Source organism: Agelaius phoeniceus, chromosome 5 (assembly GCF_051311805.1).
Source record: "Agelaius phoeniceus isolate bAgePho1 chromosome 5, bAgePho1.hap1, whole genome shotgun sequence".
Lineage (NCBI taxonomy): Eukaryota > Metazoa > Chordata > Aves > Passeriformes > Icteridae > Agelaius > Agelaius phoeniceus.
In genome coordinates, this window is record NC_135269.1 from 32,787,675 (window position 1) to 32,807,972 (window position 20,298).

Below are 20,298 nucleotides of genomic sequence, written 5' to 3' on the forward strand. Positions count from 1 at the left end.
AGTTTAAATCAGCCAAAACATTGCTATTTATGAAATTTAAAGTGGTGGCAGAGGCTTGCTTGTAGAGCTGACACATATGTATAGAATTTTCTACTGCAATCACACCTGCAGTGTCTGCTTGGTTATTCAAACAGTATAATCGCTCAGAGTGAGACAGTAAATCTGGAAAAGTCAGCAGAACAAATCTCTCAGAGGCAAAAATGACAGGCTTGGGAAAAAGAAGCCAGTTCTGATCAGGAATGGCAGTTTTCTCCTGGCCCTTGTAGTTAAATCATAATTAATATTCTACCCCTTTTTATACTAGTGTGTGCTAGTTAAAACCTTGCTTAATATCATGTTTCCCCTACTGTGACTTTCAGAATTATAATACATGGAATATTCAAATAGTACACCTCAATTTATGTGAGCTTTTGTTTGCAATAATGTGGGGTAAAATCTAATGTCTTCAGGGAAACTCCTACAAGCATCATTACTGATTTTCAACTGCAGTTTACCAAAGTACCCTACAAACATGAAACAGGTCACTGTTGACAACACCATTTATGCAATTTCTGTCATTTTCACTGTAAAATACATACAGTATTTTTAAAGTTCAAGTTCCACTAGCCAGACAACTGCACATCTGATGGCCAAAAACAAATTGCTGCAGCAGAGGTATCATATTTTTGTACATGATTATTTATTACAAGTTGTCAAAAGGTTATGTGACAGAAAAAATATCGTGTCATAGAGAAATTAAATTTTGAAGTCAGTTTTATTCTTAAACATGGCAACAACAGAGAAGTTTTGGGAAGAAACAGCACAGAGAATTTAACTGGGCAGCATTGGTGTATGAAACAGATTAGGGAAGCAAGTCATGATTACTTCTGGCAGCTTACATACTTGAGGTCGCACCTACAGGGGCTCATAACTTAGCAAGATGTGAAACAGACAGAAGTTTGCTCTGTTGTTGGCCTGCTGTTTAGCAATGTCACATTAATTCAGTCAAAGTATTGCAATATGTACATGTAATAGCTATGCCACTATGGCTTACATACAAACAAGTTGTTTAGAGTTCCTTTTATGAGCTGCAGTTTGCAATGGTTTTCAAGTCATCCATAAATTTTACTTCAGTCAAAATGAAAGATAGAGGGCTTTAACACACAAGAAATTAATTTTAAGACCAAATTTGATGCAAGATGCTTCAATCATGTCACATTTAGGGATTTACAAGATCACAAATGAATTCTCAAAAGCTTAAAAAATCCACAACCCTGCCTCCTCTACACTCCCCGCCCTCCCTCCACCCAAACCGTACATTCAGGAAAGAAGAGATGTTTATATAATCACCTCTTTCCACTGCTGCTCTTCTCAGACATCTGCAGGTTCTTTCAAACACTTCTCTTTGAAAATTTACATAGAAAAATAGAAAAATTCTCAATTGAAGGAACCTCCAGTTCAGGTCTCTGGTTCAACCTTCTACTTCAAAGCTGAGTTAGCTCTCAAAGCAGACGAGGCTGCTCAGGTTTTCATCCAGTCAGGTCTTGGAAAACTCCAAGGACAAGACTGCACAACCACTCTGGGCAGCCTATTGCAATTCATCACTGTCCCACCCTAAAAAGGCTTTTCCTTATGCCAAATTGTACTGTCTCTTGCTGGAATTAATTAATTCCCATTACAGTTGCCCATATAATGCTGTTGTTTAGATTTGTGACCAAAACTGTATTGATAAAACACTAATGTTTTGCTGAACAGTGCTTGGACAGACTCAAGGCCTTCTTTCTCAGCAAGTAGCCTGGGAGTTGGCAGAAGGCCTCCTTTCTTTACCTCCTTCCTAGGTAAAGCACTGTGCACTTGTCCTTGTTGAATTTACAAGGTTCCTGGTGACCTGTCCTCCCACCTTGCCTGTGTCTGACTGGTAGCCCTGCCCTCAACAATTGCCTTTGAAGAGTTGTGGTCTGCAAGCGCAGTAAGTGCACACTCCATCTCCTGCTCCCAGCCTTTGATAAAAGATGTTAGAAGTACAAGTCAGCTTCCTCAAAGGAGTGTGAGCCACATACTATTCATAATTAATGGATGGTCTTAGCCTGACAACCCAACATGTTTCTTATTTTTCTTATGTTCATTCAAGTAGAATAAAAAAAATTAAATTTTAGGAATATTATTTTTCCCTCTCATTTTGTACCATTCTGCAGAAATGTATATGAAACTTAGGTCCTTAGATTTTACTACAGTTTGCTCACAAGTCATATCCTAATTATAAACTTTTTTTTTTCTGCAAAAGGATAATGATTAAATGTCTAAATATCAGACATGGAAAAATTTTCTCAGTCATAGAAAAGGAGAGCTTTATTTTCTTTTATAAAAAAGGAAGGAGAGAACACCATTTCAGGATGGTAAATAGATTAGGAAATATCAGCTTCCCACCTACAAGCCAGAAGCCAAAAATCACAGAAGTGGAGGAGACATATCTCAATGGTTTAATGGAGAAACATATGACTTTTAGGAGCCACTTACACATTACATCTGTCACAGAAAAATGCACTATATAATTTCTCCCAACTAATTTCAATCTAATTCTTAATACAAACCTCTTTTCAAGTTAATGAGATTCTGAGCTATGAAGATTTTATTGCAGCTTGGTAAAAGCTACACTAATACCACAATGTAATAAACTGCTAGCTAATAACAAGATACCATGAATATACAGGCTTACACGCAAACACAAAATAGCCAGATTCTGAAAAAAATGTGCATACTTTTCCAGAACCACCAAAGTATGCAAGGCAAGGTTTAAAACAAAACAATGTAAAACAGCATGTGCTTCACCTGCTCTGGGCTGATGTTCAGTACCTGGCAGAATCAAGAAAACTACTTTTCCAAAAATTAAAACATAAGTTGGATATTCAAAGGACTATAAGGATTTTGTGAACCTTCTAGCAAATGAAAAGGAACTATGAAAGAAATTAACCATGCAATATTACCAAGTCCAGAAATGAGAAGTTTGAGATATTTAGATATTCCAAAAAATTAAAACACAGCATGCGTAAGTGATAAACTACCACCTGCATGGTCTAAACTGAAGTTACTGGATAACCAACCATGGTAACAAGTGATAAAGGTAGCAAGTATGACAAAATTAAACACCTGTAGACAGATCCATCTAATTCACTACCTTAAGAGAAAAGAAGTCAAATCTTTTGCAATTATTTCTAAATAATTGCAAATAAATAATGTGAATAACACATGGAAAACAAATACAAAAATAAAAATAGAGCATATTGTACCAACAGCCAAATTAGATTTGATTAAGTTAAATTTGGAAATCATGTTAATATGATTATTCAGCTTTCAGGATTTAAGCTACAATTCCTGCATAGCACTGTACTATGTTGCGTGTATGAATTCATTCAACTACTAGTTACTGCAGATTTTGATCCACCTGTTTTCTCAAGTTTAGAGAAACAAAACTCAAGGCTCTCATAATTTAATATCTGTCTAAAACAAATTTTGCTCCAAAGTCAATTATTCTAATCTCTTTCTTATGCTAATACATTTCCAGGCAAAAAACCCTAAGTAAAATTCATACACCAACAGGAACTTCAGTAACAATACATAAAGAAATGTTTCTGAATGCAATTTAAATTCACATAAATACGTACTCCAATTCAGCAGCCCTTTTTTTCAGTTGAGTATTTTCTTCAATTTGAACTTGACAAAGTTCCAGAAAAGCTCCCAGTTCTGATGCTTTGACTTTTTCAGTTGTGGGTAAAGTATGATGGGTTAAGATTTCACCATCAAGCAACTGTAAATTAGGAAGGACCTCCAACATGGAAGACCTTAGGAAAAAAAATATTAATTAGATTTTTGAAAAAATCCTTATGCTAAAACACCCATTTTGCTGATAAAAATCATAATAACAAATACAGGATATGAAGACAGTCCTCTAAATGTTTGCATGTATTTGTCCTTATTTCATATGTTAACATATTAACTAAGAATTTATACTTAAACTAAAGAATAATATAAAGAATAAAACACAGAACATAGCATTCTTGATACTTCATTGGTATAATGAACACTGCTGAAATACTGACACCAAGAAAGTCAATGGCACCAATCTCAAATCACTAGAGCCAAAATTTTACCTACATAAACCTTAATGGGAAAATCTGACACATTTGTGCATCGGTACCTGTAATTCATTTGATTAGCTGGCAACACACCAAACTAAATCATAGGATAAAGATACAGTCTGATTTTGTTGACACATCACAGAACTTAAATTTTAAAACTGCACAAAATACTAAACCTTGCTAATTCTACTCCCTTTATCATTCACATATACATATATTGACATGCTATTCAGTGTGCCTGACAGGAAAAAAAACCAAACTAAATTTGGGTCAGGGAAAGGAATGAGAGCAAAGATGAAATTTCCTTGATATAAAAATGACAGCTGTGGCTACTGATGTAACAAAAAATATGTATGAAAAACTTAAAAAAAAAATTAAAAATGAATCATCAGTGAGGTTTTGTTTATGTTACCGGGAGATGTAAGCTGGTACTGCAATCTTGTTTCACTTATTTCTTGTACCAGACCGAAGTTGTTGAAAGTTTGAAGACTGTAAAATTATATCAACTCTCAATATTTTCCTTAACTCAGTTTAAAGTAACACGAACTCTTGAAAGAATACTAATTGTAGGCTGTAAATCCCCCTATTACTGAAAAAGATAGTATTGTTTTCAAAATTTTGGAACTCCCTGATCATTCCCTGTGAAGGTAAAGGATTACTACTGAGCTCAGACAACATACACTAAGTTTAAAATCACAGAAAATCTAAGTTTAAAAACAGAGAAAGTTATAATATTCCAAATAACAGAATAGAATATCAGTTTTTGCTAATAGAAAACTTTCCTTCTCTGCTGCCAATTAATGAAGGCTAAGACCATCTCAAGTATGTCTGGAATAAAATTATGGACTTAGATCAACAGTTCCTGAACATGTAGAGAGAAATTACCAAAGCTGATGTTGAATAGCAATACACCAAAACAGTGACATATCAAAGTTCATCAGTGATGGAAGTTTTGTCTCTTAGAGCTGTGGGATCTCAACATTCATTTTTCCATCTGGATTTCTCCTGGTGAAGGGTTGAGTCAATATTTCATTTAGTGAAAACTTCCTGGTGAATATTCTGTCACTTAAGAGGCTCTATTAATCATTACAGCATTGAAACACATTCCCCTAGGAGTGCTCAGATTGATCTCAGGGTTTAATTTTCAGAAAGAGATTTCTTACTACTTCACTTTTGTTGGTGTTATCACTGGCTGGACATGAAAGTATGAAAGCGATTGGGAAATTTTACAACTAATTCCTTTGTTGGTATCAAGGGGTTATGTAAAGTTCACTGGAACATATTGTCTGAAGTTACAGTCAATGCTGTATTCAGCAAATCCATATTTCATAGTATCCCCTGCTTTAAATCCTTTAGACAAATTAATCTCCTGTCTAATCATAAAAGGTCTATTGGTTTAAGCAACCAAAAGTGTCAGTTCTCATAGCTAAATTGAAATTCAGAGAGCTTTTCCCTCTAGGTTACAAGTGAAATAGCACTTAGTTTTGTAAAAGAGTGGGAATTCAAACAATAGAAATGGAAATTTAAAACATTGTCACAGTCACAGAATTTTATGAATGAAATTACCTGCAGGAACCATAGGGTTCAAATAAGTCTGTTCATTAAAAAATTAAACAAACCCATCAAGAATGTACTTGCACAGCTATCTTTTAAAGTACTCAAACATTTCTAACTAAAAGTTTGAAATAGTTGAGTTTTTCTTTTAATTAGTAATCCTAAATTTGTACAAAAATCTTCAAATGGAATATGCGAATATAAGGGTGGTTTTGGTTTTTTAGGTTTTAGTGTGGCCAGCAGGACCAGGGCAGTGATCATATCCCTGCATTTGGCACTAGTGAGGACACACCTCAAGTACCATGTCTAATATGCAAAAAATTATTAATTTTTAATATTAATATTAATTAATTATAATACAAAAAACCTATTAATTTGCAATTTTACTCCTATGGTTTACGAAGCTATATAACTACTCATTTCAGGAATCATGGAAACTGTATATCATTTGGTATGTCAGGTTTCTTTTCTACCTTACTCATTTTTATACAGAGATATATCAGTCTGTAAGACTAGCTCTTTAACTATTTGGATCATGATTCCAGGCAATAATGAAGAGCAAATGACAGCATTACTTTTACATCTCTTTCATAATTATAAGGGCTATACATTTTTTGATGTAGAGATAAGGAATTTGAAGAAGCATAAAAAAGGTGAATTTTCAACTACTAAGGAAAAATCAAACATTCATCCTGACTTTTTATTCTAACAGCCTATCACAGCAGCGAGACTCTTCAGACAATATGTGGGAGTGCTTCTACTATTTAACTAAGGTACATACAACCATCTGTTGTCTGGTTTTGATTTTTTGATTTAGCAAATTACAGTATTTTTCTTACCTCCAGTTCTTTTCTTGGAGAAGAGGATTCCCACTCAATGACAACTCCTTTAGTTTATTGCAGCCACTAAACCATGTATGGACATCTTTAAGATCTGTAGTATAGCAGAAAGAAACCGAAATATGTCTGAATGCAGATCACCTTATTTCCCATAAATTCTTGCATGAATGTAAAATGTACCAACATCATGCAGTCCTAAAAGCAAGACTGCTATCTATACAGTATAGTTTTAATTATTATCTATAACATTCATGTTTGGAAAATATTTGTATATTTTACACATAAATGTGTCTTATAAATACATAGGACAGTCACATTCAAATCAGTTTATAATTCAATGAAGAAGTTCTTATTTGAATGGGTTTCTTTTTGTTTAAGACAACTTACCCGACAAGCAGTTATTTTTGATATCTAGCTTTTCCAAAAATACAAATGAATTTAAAGGCACAAGGTCAGTTAATCTAAGAACAAAACAGAAAAGATATTTTAAAAATTAAATTTAAACAGCACTTCATAAACAGAAAGGCACCAGAATCTTTTGCAGGTATGACAATTTACTTATTTATGTAAGAAAATGCCCATTTATCTATCCAAGGTGCCAGGACTAACTATTGAAATTTTAACCCGAAAATACTTCTTAGTTTTCTCAGCACCTCAGTTTTTAATTCTTTCCCATAAATGGTTTTTTATCTGATAAACATTTCATTCTGTTCCTTGAATTTAGTACTGAATATCTGAATTCTTATAAAATTTACACAAGTCAGCTGGCTTATCTTAACTAGAATGGTACTAATAGAAGATCCTGATTCTGGAGAAAAAAAAAAAATTGCTTGTCTTCATTCCTCTTTCCTCATTTCTAATTGCTCAAACTCCTTATCAGGTTGTTTCTCTCTTCCAATCAGCACATTTCTTCTTAGATCCTAAAACTAGCATAACTATTGCTATGGATGTCTTTTTCAACAGGTCAAGGCTGCACTATCCTGTAATGTATTTTTAGTGCTTCCTCTGTCTTACTACTTGTCAGATTGTGTCAAATAGGTGCTGATTACTGAGACAGTTATGGAATTGGTCATGGAATTGCTCTTCTTGTATTATCAGAGCTTCTCTTGAGCAATAATGCAGCAAAGCAGTACTGCAGGCTGCAGACTGCAGTACTACAGACAGGACAAAATTCTTGTTTGCAAGTATTGCAAGAGTAAATGTAAAGAAATAGATCTGACATTCATCTATACAAAGGGATTGGGACTGTAAGGTGTGTGCTATAGCTACTACTAAAGGATTAAGGCTCGGTGCTATTTCTTTGCTTACAAACTTTCATTGATGCAAGAATGAATGTTGAATGGTTTGTTCAGCTGCCAGGCTATGGCCAATATTAACTTTCAGATTAAAGTTTATCTTAGTTTATGTTGAATATGAAAGAGGCAGGAAAAGGTAAAAATCAAGATGCAAAGAATGACAGTTATCAACTACAACTAGAATGTTTAAGCACATGGTACACCAGCTATACATTTTTTAAAGAAATACATGTTTAGGTGACATGTTTCATCCCTGTAACGGCAAGGCCCTAGCATAACAGGAGAATGGTAACAGAAATGGCACTGTATGTGGTCCATTTTTGACTGCCAATTTTCACTGAAAGTAGTATTTTCTGAGAGTGTAGTGCCTTTGAAAGGTATAAATCAGAATTTTTCTTTTTGAAATATGACCCTACAAAAAATGAAATGTACTCAAAATTATTGAGGGACAAAAATGTGTCTGTTGCTGAAAGGTACAACTACATTGTGTTTCCAGCACAGGCTTTACAACTGGAAGGCAGAGCTGAATTTTACTCTGGTGCACTAATTATTAACTAAATGTTGTCTGTAGATTATTTAATCTCATTGAAAATACAACCAAATTTAAAACGGAAAAAAAAAATAGTTTCCACATTCAGTTGAGAAGTATTTCTATATGACAGCATAACATTTTAAGAGTAAAGTCAGAGAGACAGATGCAAAGACAACTCACTGTACTTCCATTTCTTTCTCAAACTACATTGTAAAGTTGTCCTGATTCTAACCCTACTTAGTTCTATTTCCTTCGTGGTACAGAAGCTTTCCATGGAATCAAACAAATATTACAAGTATTGACTCTATGAAGCATGAAGCCTTAGATGTAGATCTGTATATACAGTAACACAAATTTCAACACTTTAGTTTCTCATCATCAGTCAATAATACATAAGTATATTTAATATTCATAGCAAATATAATCATAGATGTTACTGGCTAATAGTATGGCTGCTAAACCTGAAAATTCATGAATAGTCATAGATTAATATATTCAGAAAACAAATGCATAAGGGACAAAAGATAATGCAGGGTTTTTATTTATAGTGAGTTCTCTGGATCTTTATCAGCATAAACCATGGTGAATTAGAGATTGTCTACTGGACTGTCCTTGCCTGCCGTTGGCATTATGAGAGTTAAAACATTTCTCCGTCATTCTATAGTGTTCCCTTTACCGACATTCTTTGTTAATTTTTTTCCTTAAGAAAATTCAAACCAGAAAGACAAAGGACATTACTGAAAACTTAATACTACTTGACCTTGTCACATTAGCCCTGGGCATAAGAGAGATATAAATTACAAAGAAGACACAAAAGTAAAAGATATTCACAAAAAAGCAAGCTATAGCTTCCTTTTTCTGTTCCCATTTAAGGCACTAGCAGAACAGTCAGAGATAGAGTTTATGTAGTTTATGTGGCTATATCAGAAAACAAGGTTTAAGAATAGTTGCAAGAATGCATCACAGAAAATAAAGATTGTGTTTCTGAACATGAATAGCAGTTCCTGCTCAAGATGGTCTAAATCCTGCTGTGCAACTGCTTTTCCCCAGAAAAATTAGCATTGATGTTAATAAGCTGTTAGCAGGAAGCAGGGCAAAATAACTAAAATAAATGTATCATAATCTAGATCTTTAAGTAAAGACCAGATTGCTTTTTCATTCCTTAAATTAAAGGCAGTTCAGTTTCCAATAGTCACCATATTTATAAGCAGCAAATATACAGAATATAGGAAATCTGTCAGGTAGCCACTTAGCTTCTTGAATACTCTAGCAGACAGTACTTCAAGTACATTTTCCATGATGCCACATACTTAGAGATAAACTTATCACCAGCAAAGAATTACTGAAATTTATTTTAAAAAATCTAGAGTGGTAAGGATAGGATGGAGAAAACCACTATATGCCGGTATAGCTTTTTTCATGAATGACTTATTTCAACATCCAATGACATTTAGATTTGTTATGATAATTCTGGAAAAGTGGACAAATTTTCAAAACAAGGAACTTGCAAGGAACTCATATCTGAGAAATTCAGTTAAAAACACAGATACCATATATATTTAAATTGAGAGAACAATGCATGCTAGGAAAGAACTAACTTTTTAGCGTTTCTAATATAAGCTTTTTAGGAATAATATGCATCTAGCTGCAAAAACATGGGAGCAACATGTTCACAACAAATTTGATTTGGGCCAAAACATTTTCCCAAAAGAAAAAGGAACTTTTGCAGATGACTGCATTTTTGTAAATATTAAATTTTTATCTATCTCCCTTAGGTTATCTTAGTGAAAAGCAAGTGATAGCAAAAAAAAAAAAGAATTTTGTCTTATTAATACTACATTAAAACAGAAATGTTAGGAGGGATTTTGTCTATTTGGAAGTTGAAAAAAAATGGTACTGGAACAGCATGTTTAGTGTCTCACTGTAAAACTTTTAAATGAAAAAGACATTAACTAGTAGGTTGCATAATTAAATGGGATTACATGTAAATATAAATGCCACATGCACTCTGAACACATATTAAAAATGTATTAATTTTACACAAGGAAAAGGCTGTTTTCTCCTATAGCTAAATCTTTATCCACAACAGAAGAAAAAAGAATATGTCCCTTTTTTAAACTAACTTGACAGTTGTGTCCTCAGCTGCTATAAAATAGAGCATGGATCTTCATAGTCCCAGCTCTGCAGAAACCAAGTCAAGAGGATATTCATCACTGTCTTTGGTCAATTGTGCATTGATCAAGAATATGGTTTGTATATAAAAGGCACAATAAAACACTCAATAAAAGCAGCAGTGATGAAATAGCTGTCTTTTTTCTATTTGAAGGAGTTAGTCATTACCTGTTTTAGTTTCTTGTTAGACTGTAGGTTTAAAACAATTTAAACCAAAAAATTTTTGGAGTTTTACCTTTGACAATTTCTGGTTTATGATGCAGACAAAGCATCTTGGGAATAAAAATGTCCTGTAAATTAGTGTAAGAATTTTTTTTTCACAGTACTTCACTTTCAGAAAGAATACAGATTCATAGCATTATCATTATATTGGCTTCCTGCAATCAGTAGAGGAAGTGGCACTCAGTGCACACTTGGAATAAATTCACAAAATTGCACTGACTGTAGGATAAAAGTAAAGAAACAGCTTTTCTTTCAACAGCTTACTCCACTACATTTGCTGTTTCTATAGAACATCAAGTTACTTATGCTATAGCACACACATATGGAGCTGCTTATAAGTGTACATAAAGTGAGTGTAACAGAGCAGGCTACTGAAATGCCAGGAATTTTGAGGCTTTTAATATGGATTTAAGGCTATCTCGTCCTGTTTGTCACAAAGATTTTATATAAGCTATAGATAGATCAGGGAAAGAAGGGGAATTGAGGCCAAGATGTATAATTATTTTCAGCACATCCAGTCTGTTGATGCAAAAATATGTCCTTTCTCATAGCTGAGCAAAAGGAACTCAGCAGATCAAACACTGCATCTCTCCTTGGCTACTGGAAAACCAGAGCAAGTACTACAATGGACTTAAAAAACTCTAAGATGATGGGATAAGCAAATGACTTAAGGTAATCTACATGGCCAGTCCAGCACAACCTAAAGCCAGAGGCTGCATTTGAGCTATCCCTGAAACTGTGCTTGCAAGTCCATAGCAAGCATGTGAGAATGTCAAGGAGTTTTGCAAACACTTTATTACACACAGGATAGCTGCAATGGAGGAAGAAGAGGAAACTACAATATAGAGCCACATTATCCACAAAGAAGATAAACAGGACAAGGAAAAAAGATAGCAAAAAACAAGAATTAAATCAAGCAGCGTGACTCAAAACCTAATGCTCAACATATAATGCTCTTGCTTAATCACAGGCAGGAAGCACTTTCTCCAAACTCTAGAAGAATTAATAAGGGAACAAAAAAATCCCAAACCCTAGAAGCCTGATCAGGAACTTGAAGATTAGATTCTGTAGATATTTTATTTACATCCAAGAGTCTCAATGAATAGTACTTCACTAGAGATGTTATGAAAACAATCTGAAAAGTTATATAAAAATATAGGTTGTATATACTTAAATAATATTCAATTTCCATGAAGGACATTGCTTATAATAACAAGACTCAGTCTTATACATCCTTTTTCCCACAGGCTCCCAGACACAATTGGCTGTGCTGAACTAAATGTTACATAGGATGTAACATTTCTGTTCAGATGTAGACACCTACACATGAAGTGGACATTTTGATTTTTTTAATAGTCAATGAAGATGAACAGGCACTTTTAGGCTATGATTAGTCTCAAAGCAAACAGCTAAAAATGGCAGATGAATCACTCTTTAAAAACATCTATTCACTAACAGGAGAGCGAAGTAAATAGTTGAGAGTGTATTTATATATATGGTATGTAGTATTTTGTTTGTTAAGCTGAGATCAGTCTTATTCGGAACAAAATTATCACAGTATAGAAAAAAATGGATATTATTTAAAAATTAATTTTCCTATTAACAAATTGCAAACTGTAATAAATGTTTTATATCTTTTTTAGCAGAATTTAAATAGAGAAAAAGTGGGGGTGGGGAAAATAAGATTTTAAATCCAGGATATCTGGTTATTCAACTTCTAAAGATGAATAGATTATCTTAGAAAACAAACAGAAAACTAATTACAGAGTACTTGAGGGCATGAACAAGTTTTATGCTGCTTGTCTTGATTCTTCTTTATTTTATACCTTTTAAGCAGAACCATAAGAGTGAAAAATTAAAGCAAATATACTTGTTTTGGAGGGTATTAACATATGAATGTAAAATAAAAAACATTTTTATTTGGCCTTTTTAACTCTAGTACTTGCCCTTAACTTAGCCTTCAAAGTCTGTTTTGAATAAGCTAGCTGTGAAATATGAAGTTTGACAGACATACTCTAGAAACAATTGCTAAAGAAAGAAAGAAACCCACCATGGTTTTAATAATGCCACAATACTCAAGAATTATTTTCACATAATATCCAAGAGAAAAAAAATTACATAGTTAATGCTGTTTCAGTTTTTTTTAGATAGAGGTAGCCGATGTAATTACATGCCAACCGCATATTTTTATTTTTAAAGAATATCCCAAAAAGATGGTGAAATTTCAACCATACTGAGAATCACACTTTTCAGACAAGTGTTATGTTAGTAAATTCCTCTGGGTCAGTTCTGTAAGTGGAAGAATGTTTCTTACTTACCTATTTTGAGACAGCAAAAGAATCTGCAATAGAGGCAACCAATACAAAGAAAGCATTCTCATAGAAGAAATGCTATTGTCATCCAAATGTAGTTCTCTTAAGAGAACATGATTTTCCAGTCTTGGAAGCTAAATAGAAACGAGATGGTTATTTAAGACTAATATAAATTAGAGAAACAACAATGGAATGCTTACCAGATGCTTTTCATAAATCATTACTAAATACAAGAAAAACTGACATTTTGGATATATGTATCATTTCCTTATTATGTATGTACCAGTTGTCACACATAATCTCTATATATCAGGTGGTAAATACTTTTTAATGTCTTCTATCACACCTGAACAGTTAATATAAAAAATTAAAGAAGAAAAAAAAATTCAAGAGCCTAAGAGTCACAACCTTACTATTTTATTCATTTTATTTATTTAGTTATTTGCTGCTTGTTGACAATGATTTTCATCTCCTGAATTGATAGGAGAATAACTGTGAGTAAATATGATAAAGCATACGTTTAGCAAACAACTTTGCTATTTTAAATGCTGCAGCACAAATTTCAAGTTTTGGAGATTCAACATACATTAAATAAGTATGATTATCATCAGGGTGATAATAATATTATCATTATATACAAGTAACAGTAAGGAGCAATTACTTACATGTAATGACAATTATATCATTATTACTGGCCTGATATAATTATCTTCCTATTATAATAGGATCTATAAGTAATAATAATATTTTCTTTCATTATAAACAAAATCAGAACCATAACTAGAAAAAAAACTCAATGCTACAAATGAAGGACAAACCATAATCACTGAGAGTCCAATTTTTCAAGGACTTGGGAGTAAGAAAACAATTAACTGCTAGCCATTTGTATCTTTGAAAAATCACCCCCTGATAAGGGGAAAAAAATCTTACCTAAGAGCATGAAACATCCCACACCAATCAAAGAGCACACACTTAGAAATGCTGAATAATATGACTATTAGCAAAGATGTATGCACAACAGCCACTAAATTCAAAGCTTTTACCTCCTGGAGATTATTGCCTTGCAACTTCAGAACTTGAAGTAGGCCACAATTTTCAATGCCTTCAACTTGGGCAAGGTTATTAAAAGAGCAGTCTAGGTGAATGAGAGTAGGTGCCTCACAAAGACCTTTTGTGCTGATCAACTGGTTATGGTCCACAATTAATTGTTGAAGATTTTTCAGTGACTCCAGACCACCTGAAAATTCAAGATTTGAGACATGATGAAATAAAAATCTTTTGTCGTTCAAGTATTAAGAAAACTCTGAATTTTCTGTACATTCTCTGACATAATAATTAATATTACTTCTTTATAGGGTTTAAAATGGATTACTGTATTTTGACCCTATCACATATACAGCACATATGGTTCACAAATCTCTGATCCTGTTAATCAAGCAATAATAGTTCATAATCTCTTTGGTACTGCCATTGGAAGAGAACATCCTTGTAGTGATAAACTGTACTTACTATGCTTTAACCAATTTACAATTGCTCTGAACTCTGTGAAATGCTAACAGCCTCTTAAAATCATCCACCAGAATGAAAACACTATGTTTAAAAGTTAGTTTTTATTATTTCATTTTTAAAGTTTTTTTTTTTTAAGTTCATCAGCAAGGTTAGAAAAAAACTGTATTAAAACTTAGGCCAGTATCAAATTTAACGACAAAATTTATAAAGAAAATGTAGTGCCTTTAAGAACAAAGCTATACTACTGTAGCCATTCCACTCAACAAATTTACTCCTGCCATCTACATTAAAGAGCATGCAATCTCTACATACAAAAGAAATGCAAAGAAATTCCGATGAGCATCTGTTTCTCTCACAGAATGTAACCAAAATTATCCTTCCAACAGCAAAAATTACATTGTCTTCCCACAGGCTTACACACGCAATGGCACTGATCCATCTAACTTGCTACAGGTCCAAGCAGCTTTTCTGTATCTCTGTAGTAAAAATTCCTTTGAAGGGATACCCGTCACAAACCATATCTAAAATAAGGAATTTCTGATTTTACATCTGTTTCATGTATTCTTTGATAATTTAGTTAATTTAGGATTATTTGAGGGAACACTGTGTCTCATCTTTATCTTCAAAATTTCACAAGTTCACCAAGGGAATCTGAATGAGCTGGATTCACAAAAGTGAATCTCTTTGTGACTGTCCTCTGAAAAAAACCCCTATGATTATATATTTTATTTCATTAAAAAATTATGAAACCAGAGATCAGTTTGCACCATAGAATATTGAGATTATAAAAGAGGACTTAAAAATGAAAACAAATTATAAGGAGAAAACTGAAGTAAAACATAAAATACAAAAACAGTAGTAAATTTTAAAAAATTCCCAATATAGGCGTTCCAATAATTTTATTTTAAAAATGGAAAACATTTAGTGAAAAGAATGCAATTATCTGACATTAAAGTGATATCATCTTAAATATAACACACATTTCCTATAATGTAACTTCAAAAGTGTGCTTTAGCAAATAAATATACAAATCTTTAATTATTCTGAAAAATTTCAAACATGTCCATGACATAATACCCGGACTGCAAGAGCCTGGTGTGTATTTTTCTTTCGCGCTTGGATGAACATAAAAAAGGAACCAGCACCATCTAGTGGTCTCAGAAACACTTTCGCGTTTTCATGTGCTTGCTCCCAAGACTTCCTCTTAAGCAGCTAAGTTACCTCAAGCTTAAATTAGTTTAAGTTCAGTTTAGCAGTACTGGAAACTTTAAAAGCACTCTATGAGCCTGGAGTGGGACTAAGAAGAGAGACTGCACACACAATAAGAAAAGGCAAGAAGGTAAAACAGAGTCTGAAAGTTTCCTTCTCTGCATGCTGCACAAAGCACCTTTTTTTACTCTTCCTCACCTGAATGTCATTCAGAACATTCTGGAATTTTCACAGAAAATACACAAGAGAGAATAATGTAATACAAACAAATGGTATTTTACTTCTGCTCATATGCAAAATTAAATAGAAGCCTGAAAGCCTTCTGCACATTTCCAGAAGACATTATATGTTTTACATACAATGCAACAAACAAAAGTTAGAGCAGCCATAGGAAAAGCATTTTGTTGACAAATACATGGTTTCACCAAGACTCAAGGAGAACCTTTATGGAAGTTCTCAGCATTTTGCAAAGTGCAGCTGAAGTCTGCTAGCTAGGGACAGCTATTGATAGAGTTCTGCAGTCACTTCCATGTGTGACAAAGTCAGCTAACAACAGAGTGAAAGCTGAGAGTGAACATAAAAATGAAAAAAAACCCAAAATAAAACCCTCAAACAACAAAACCTAAATTAAAAAGGTGTCTGATGAAAAAGAAGTTCTTCTCTGTGCTGTCTTAAAAAGAGTATATTGAAAGTAGCATTTATGAGCATCCATGGTTATACATTGCTATTCTTCGAGCTGCCAGGGTTTTACCCAGCACTCTATGGCAGTACAGACACCCTACAGAAGCATATTTGAAAACTTGAGTCAAAATGCTACTTTTTGTGCTTGAAAAGTTTTAAACAAAGCATTTGTCCTCAAAATACAAGCATACGCACTCGACTTCGGTGTGTTACTGTCACAATTACTTAATTTGTGATCATGTATTCCTAAGGGAAAAAGGATAATTGAGACTATTTCTCTTTTATTTTTGAGGGGTTTTTGGCAACTCTAATTTTTCCCCTACTGATGATATATTTCAATGACAGGAGAAAAGAATAAAAAGAGAAAACATAGTATGCCAGAAATTTCCTACAACAAGTCATTAAAACTTAAATATTACGAATGTAAATAAGCTTTACTACACCATACTGGAGCTTCCAAAATTGCTAAAGGGACATCCTGCAATATTTACAGATGGGAGTGATATGCTAACTATCTGTAATTCACAAATCCATTTTTACACATTCTGTGCAACTACTCAATATGAAATATATCCTGTATTATGCATCTGTTTTAACCTAAAATCGTCAAAACAATTCTGGAGAGGAAAAAAACCCACATTTGAAGATGACTTTTGTGAACATTTATTTACTCACTTCAATTCATTAGAGACTCAGTAATTGTAGCAGTGCACTGCACAAAAGAGGAAATACTGGAGAATTTTAGTCCACTTGGCCTGTATGATGTTACCACACTCCACACAGATGCCACATTCTTAAATGTCATCCACTAAAACGATGTCATTCTTACAGTAATTTTGCAGACATTTTAATCAAATAAGATCACTCTGAATAAGAATCTTATCAAGCACCATTTGCCACAAAAATACAGATGAAACTTTTTAACCATTTTATTTTATTTTTCCTCATTAGACTACTGATATGCTTTTACAGCAAACATTGATTTCCCAGGACTTTTATTCTCAGGTATTAAAAATTTTCTTCATGAGTACTAACATTTACACATATTAACAAAAATATTTATAATATCTTCATCAAAGTCTCTACATCTGCAGGTTTTATTTAAGCTTTCCCATTTTCTGTTTGCTAAACCCTTGCTGTTTATCATGGAACTGTATTATCCATGTTCATAGTGTTATTTAACAGTGGAACTACTTATTTACAAGTCTTATGTGAATTTGCTTAGTCTATGAGCTTATAATTGTTTTTAATTATTTTTCTACTGTCCAGCAGACTCAAGACAGGCAACACAATTTCTATATAACTACTTACTGTGTCAGTCAGGAACACACTGGAATTCCCTGCAGTTGCACAGCTAGGCTTTACTTTCATTATTTCTATAGGTAAGCTGAACACAGCCTACTCTCATATTCCAGCTGACTCTGTGCAGATAATGTTAGTGGCCCTTTCAGAAAGATTTTATTCTCTTTGGCTGACAATAGTTATATGACCCGCTAGATGGAATACAGGGCAGTAGCAAAGCCATGCTTTAAGATGAAGGTTTTTTGCCAAGTCTGTCTCTTTGGGCTTAGCAGCTGACTGGCTCTAAAGTAAAGGGGTGTATAATTCTGAATATAAACGGCATAAATATTGTTATACAAATTGGAGTAATTTTCTTACCAATTCGAGTAATTCTATTGTAGGAAAGTTCAAGATTTTGGAGATTTTTGCATCCTTCTAAGCCACAAACTGATGGAAGACGGTTCTTATTCAGAATGAGAATACAGAGATTTTCCAGATTTGCACAGTCAATTACCTGAATGTTGTTCTCCTACAATAAAAGAAAATGAGAATATTAAATAGCATCTGAAGTGAAGTAGCAGAACTAAGTAAAATATAGCATATTGCCTTCATTGCTTATTTTTATCCTAAACTCTTAGCTAGGAGTAAGGGCATCTTTATTTTTCCACTGGGGAAAAAAAAGATGAGTCCTAGAAATAAACTTTTGTGTCCTGCTGAAACAGAACAAGAATGTATCTTGAACTTCATTCTGGCTCTGAAAATGCCCGGAGTTGAAACAAAAAGAGCATAAAAAAGAAGGTAAGAACAGAGCAGTCTTTTCCATACATATTTTCCTACCTCCCGAAACCCTCGGAGACTGAACTAAAAACTGCATAGAAACATCATATTTACTAGATGCTTATGAAGACCAATGTAATTTTGCTGGAATCCTATTTACTAATAGCAAAAGTCTGCATTTAGAGGTACTTTGGTCACAAACATTAACACTGTTCTAAGCTAATATTATTCCTCCAAGGGATCTTGCTTTTTAAACATCCCCTTCCCCAGGCCATTTTAATAATGGTTCCTCAGATTTCTCTTTCACTATTTGCTGTGCTTGGTCTTTTCATCTGGAAAATGTGTTGTTAAAACACATGAAATTAAAAATATGAACAAAGCTGTTTCATGTAAACTGCCAAGTTCTGGAACAAAGATGCATTACAGAGAAAAAGTTCTCTTTAGTCATTAAACAGGGCATGTAAAACACTGCGCAGTAGTGAATACCTAAACATTAGGCCTCTGGTATAACTCACTATATGTAGTATTTCTTGAGCATATACTTTACTGATTTTAATTAATAGACAAGGTGTATTTTTACATGTAAAAATACATGTAACATGCATTCATGTTGCAAAGGACTCGTCCTTCTACCTATTCTTGCTCAAGCTGAGCACCTGCTATGGTGAACAGCATCTGCCCACTCATCAATCAGAGACTGAGGAAACAAAGATCTATACTAATGCTAACCTTAGCCTGCTATTTTCTTAGTATAGGTTGAATCATTTACAGCATGTAGTTTTTTGTGATTTGCACAGTAAATCTGCTCGTATGACTTTGTTCACCTTTGGGAGTATTTTGTTGCTATTCCTATGCTCTTAAGGCTAAAAGTTACATATTCAGTTGGACTACCGAACAATCAACTAAGGAGCAAAACTGGCAGTTCTCCCCATTTTATAATAAAGCATCAAATATGCTTGGTACCTCCACATTGATATACTTCAGGTCTTTGCAGCTACTTAGTCCTTCCAGTGCAACCAGTCCACAGCGCCTCAGAGTCAAAACTTGAAGGTTTGAACACTCAGATAAGGTTGAGAGGCTACAAGCTGGCAAATCTTCGAGTGTAAGCGTTGTGACCTGCATGCATTTATTGATAAATAAAAATAATGTTTTGTATATTGAATACTCATTGCACAACATCATATTATGGTAATTTTCTTTTGGATGAAAAAAAAAAAAACAAAACTACAAACCACTAATGCTTTATAAAATGCAAGCAACTAATGTTAATCTTTTCATATAGAAAAGAATAGCAATGATAGGTTTGATCTGTCCAATGGGAGAGGCAAGCATGAAAACAATAGTCAGAGTATCATAAATCATGAGTGTAGAACAGACAAAAATTATTCAGACTAAAAGTGTGTATAGGCCATCTCAGAATGGAAATCAAGATGAGAGCACAGAGCAAGCAATAAGTGGTAAGAAAAATAAGTCCTGGCAACCAGGAGATGTCCTTTATGGCAAAACACTATCTATAAGCTGATCAGTAATATCTTGTTTCTAGAAGAGACAATTGCTCTCAAAACTCTGAAGGGAGCAGGAACTGAAATGTGGGCCTTTACACAAAGGCAAAACCTTGTTAATTTAGCAGAATGTAAGAGATTTTGCCTTTTAAAGGGCTAATATTATCAATCATCTGAAGACAAATACCACAACAGTCTGTTCCACAATACTCACTGGAATTTAAAAGTCATTGTCATTGCTCTTATTCTGCACCTGGGCACAGGAACTGTCACAATATCTATTTCCTGCTCAACAATA

The 20,298-nt window shown here is 33.6% G+C and overlaps 1 protein-coding gene across 9 annotated transcripts in view; it reads right to left on the reverse strand.

The window, feature by feature from the left end:
- The window catches only part of LRRIQ1 (leucine rich repeats and IQ motif containing 1), a 103,300-nt gene that overhangs the window by 74,256 nt on the left and 8,746 nt on the right, over positions 1–20,298 (reverse strand). For all 9 annotated transcript variants that reach the window (XR_013182404.1, XR_013182403.1, XM_077178773.1 and 6 more), the window contains 7 exons: positions 19,462–19,614; positions 18,100–18,250; positions 14,085–14,278; positions 13,048–13,175; positions 6,896–6,969; positions 6,509–6,602; positions 3,642–3,818 (listed from right to left, as the gene is read on the reverse strand). Coding sequence is in view for 7 of the 9 variants with exons in the window: in XM_077178773.1 (XP_077034888.1) it covers positions 3,642–3,818; positions 6,509–6,602; positions 6,896–6,969; positions 13,048–13,175; positions 14,085–14,278; positions 18,100–18,250; positions 19,462–19,614 (971 nt within the window). In the remaining 2 variants the exon portion in view is untranslated. The remainder of the gene's footprint in view (positions 1–3,641; positions 3,819–6,508; positions 6,603–6,895; positions 6,970–13,047; positions 13,176–14,084; positions 14,279–18,099; positions 18,251–19,461; positions 19,615–20,298) is intronic.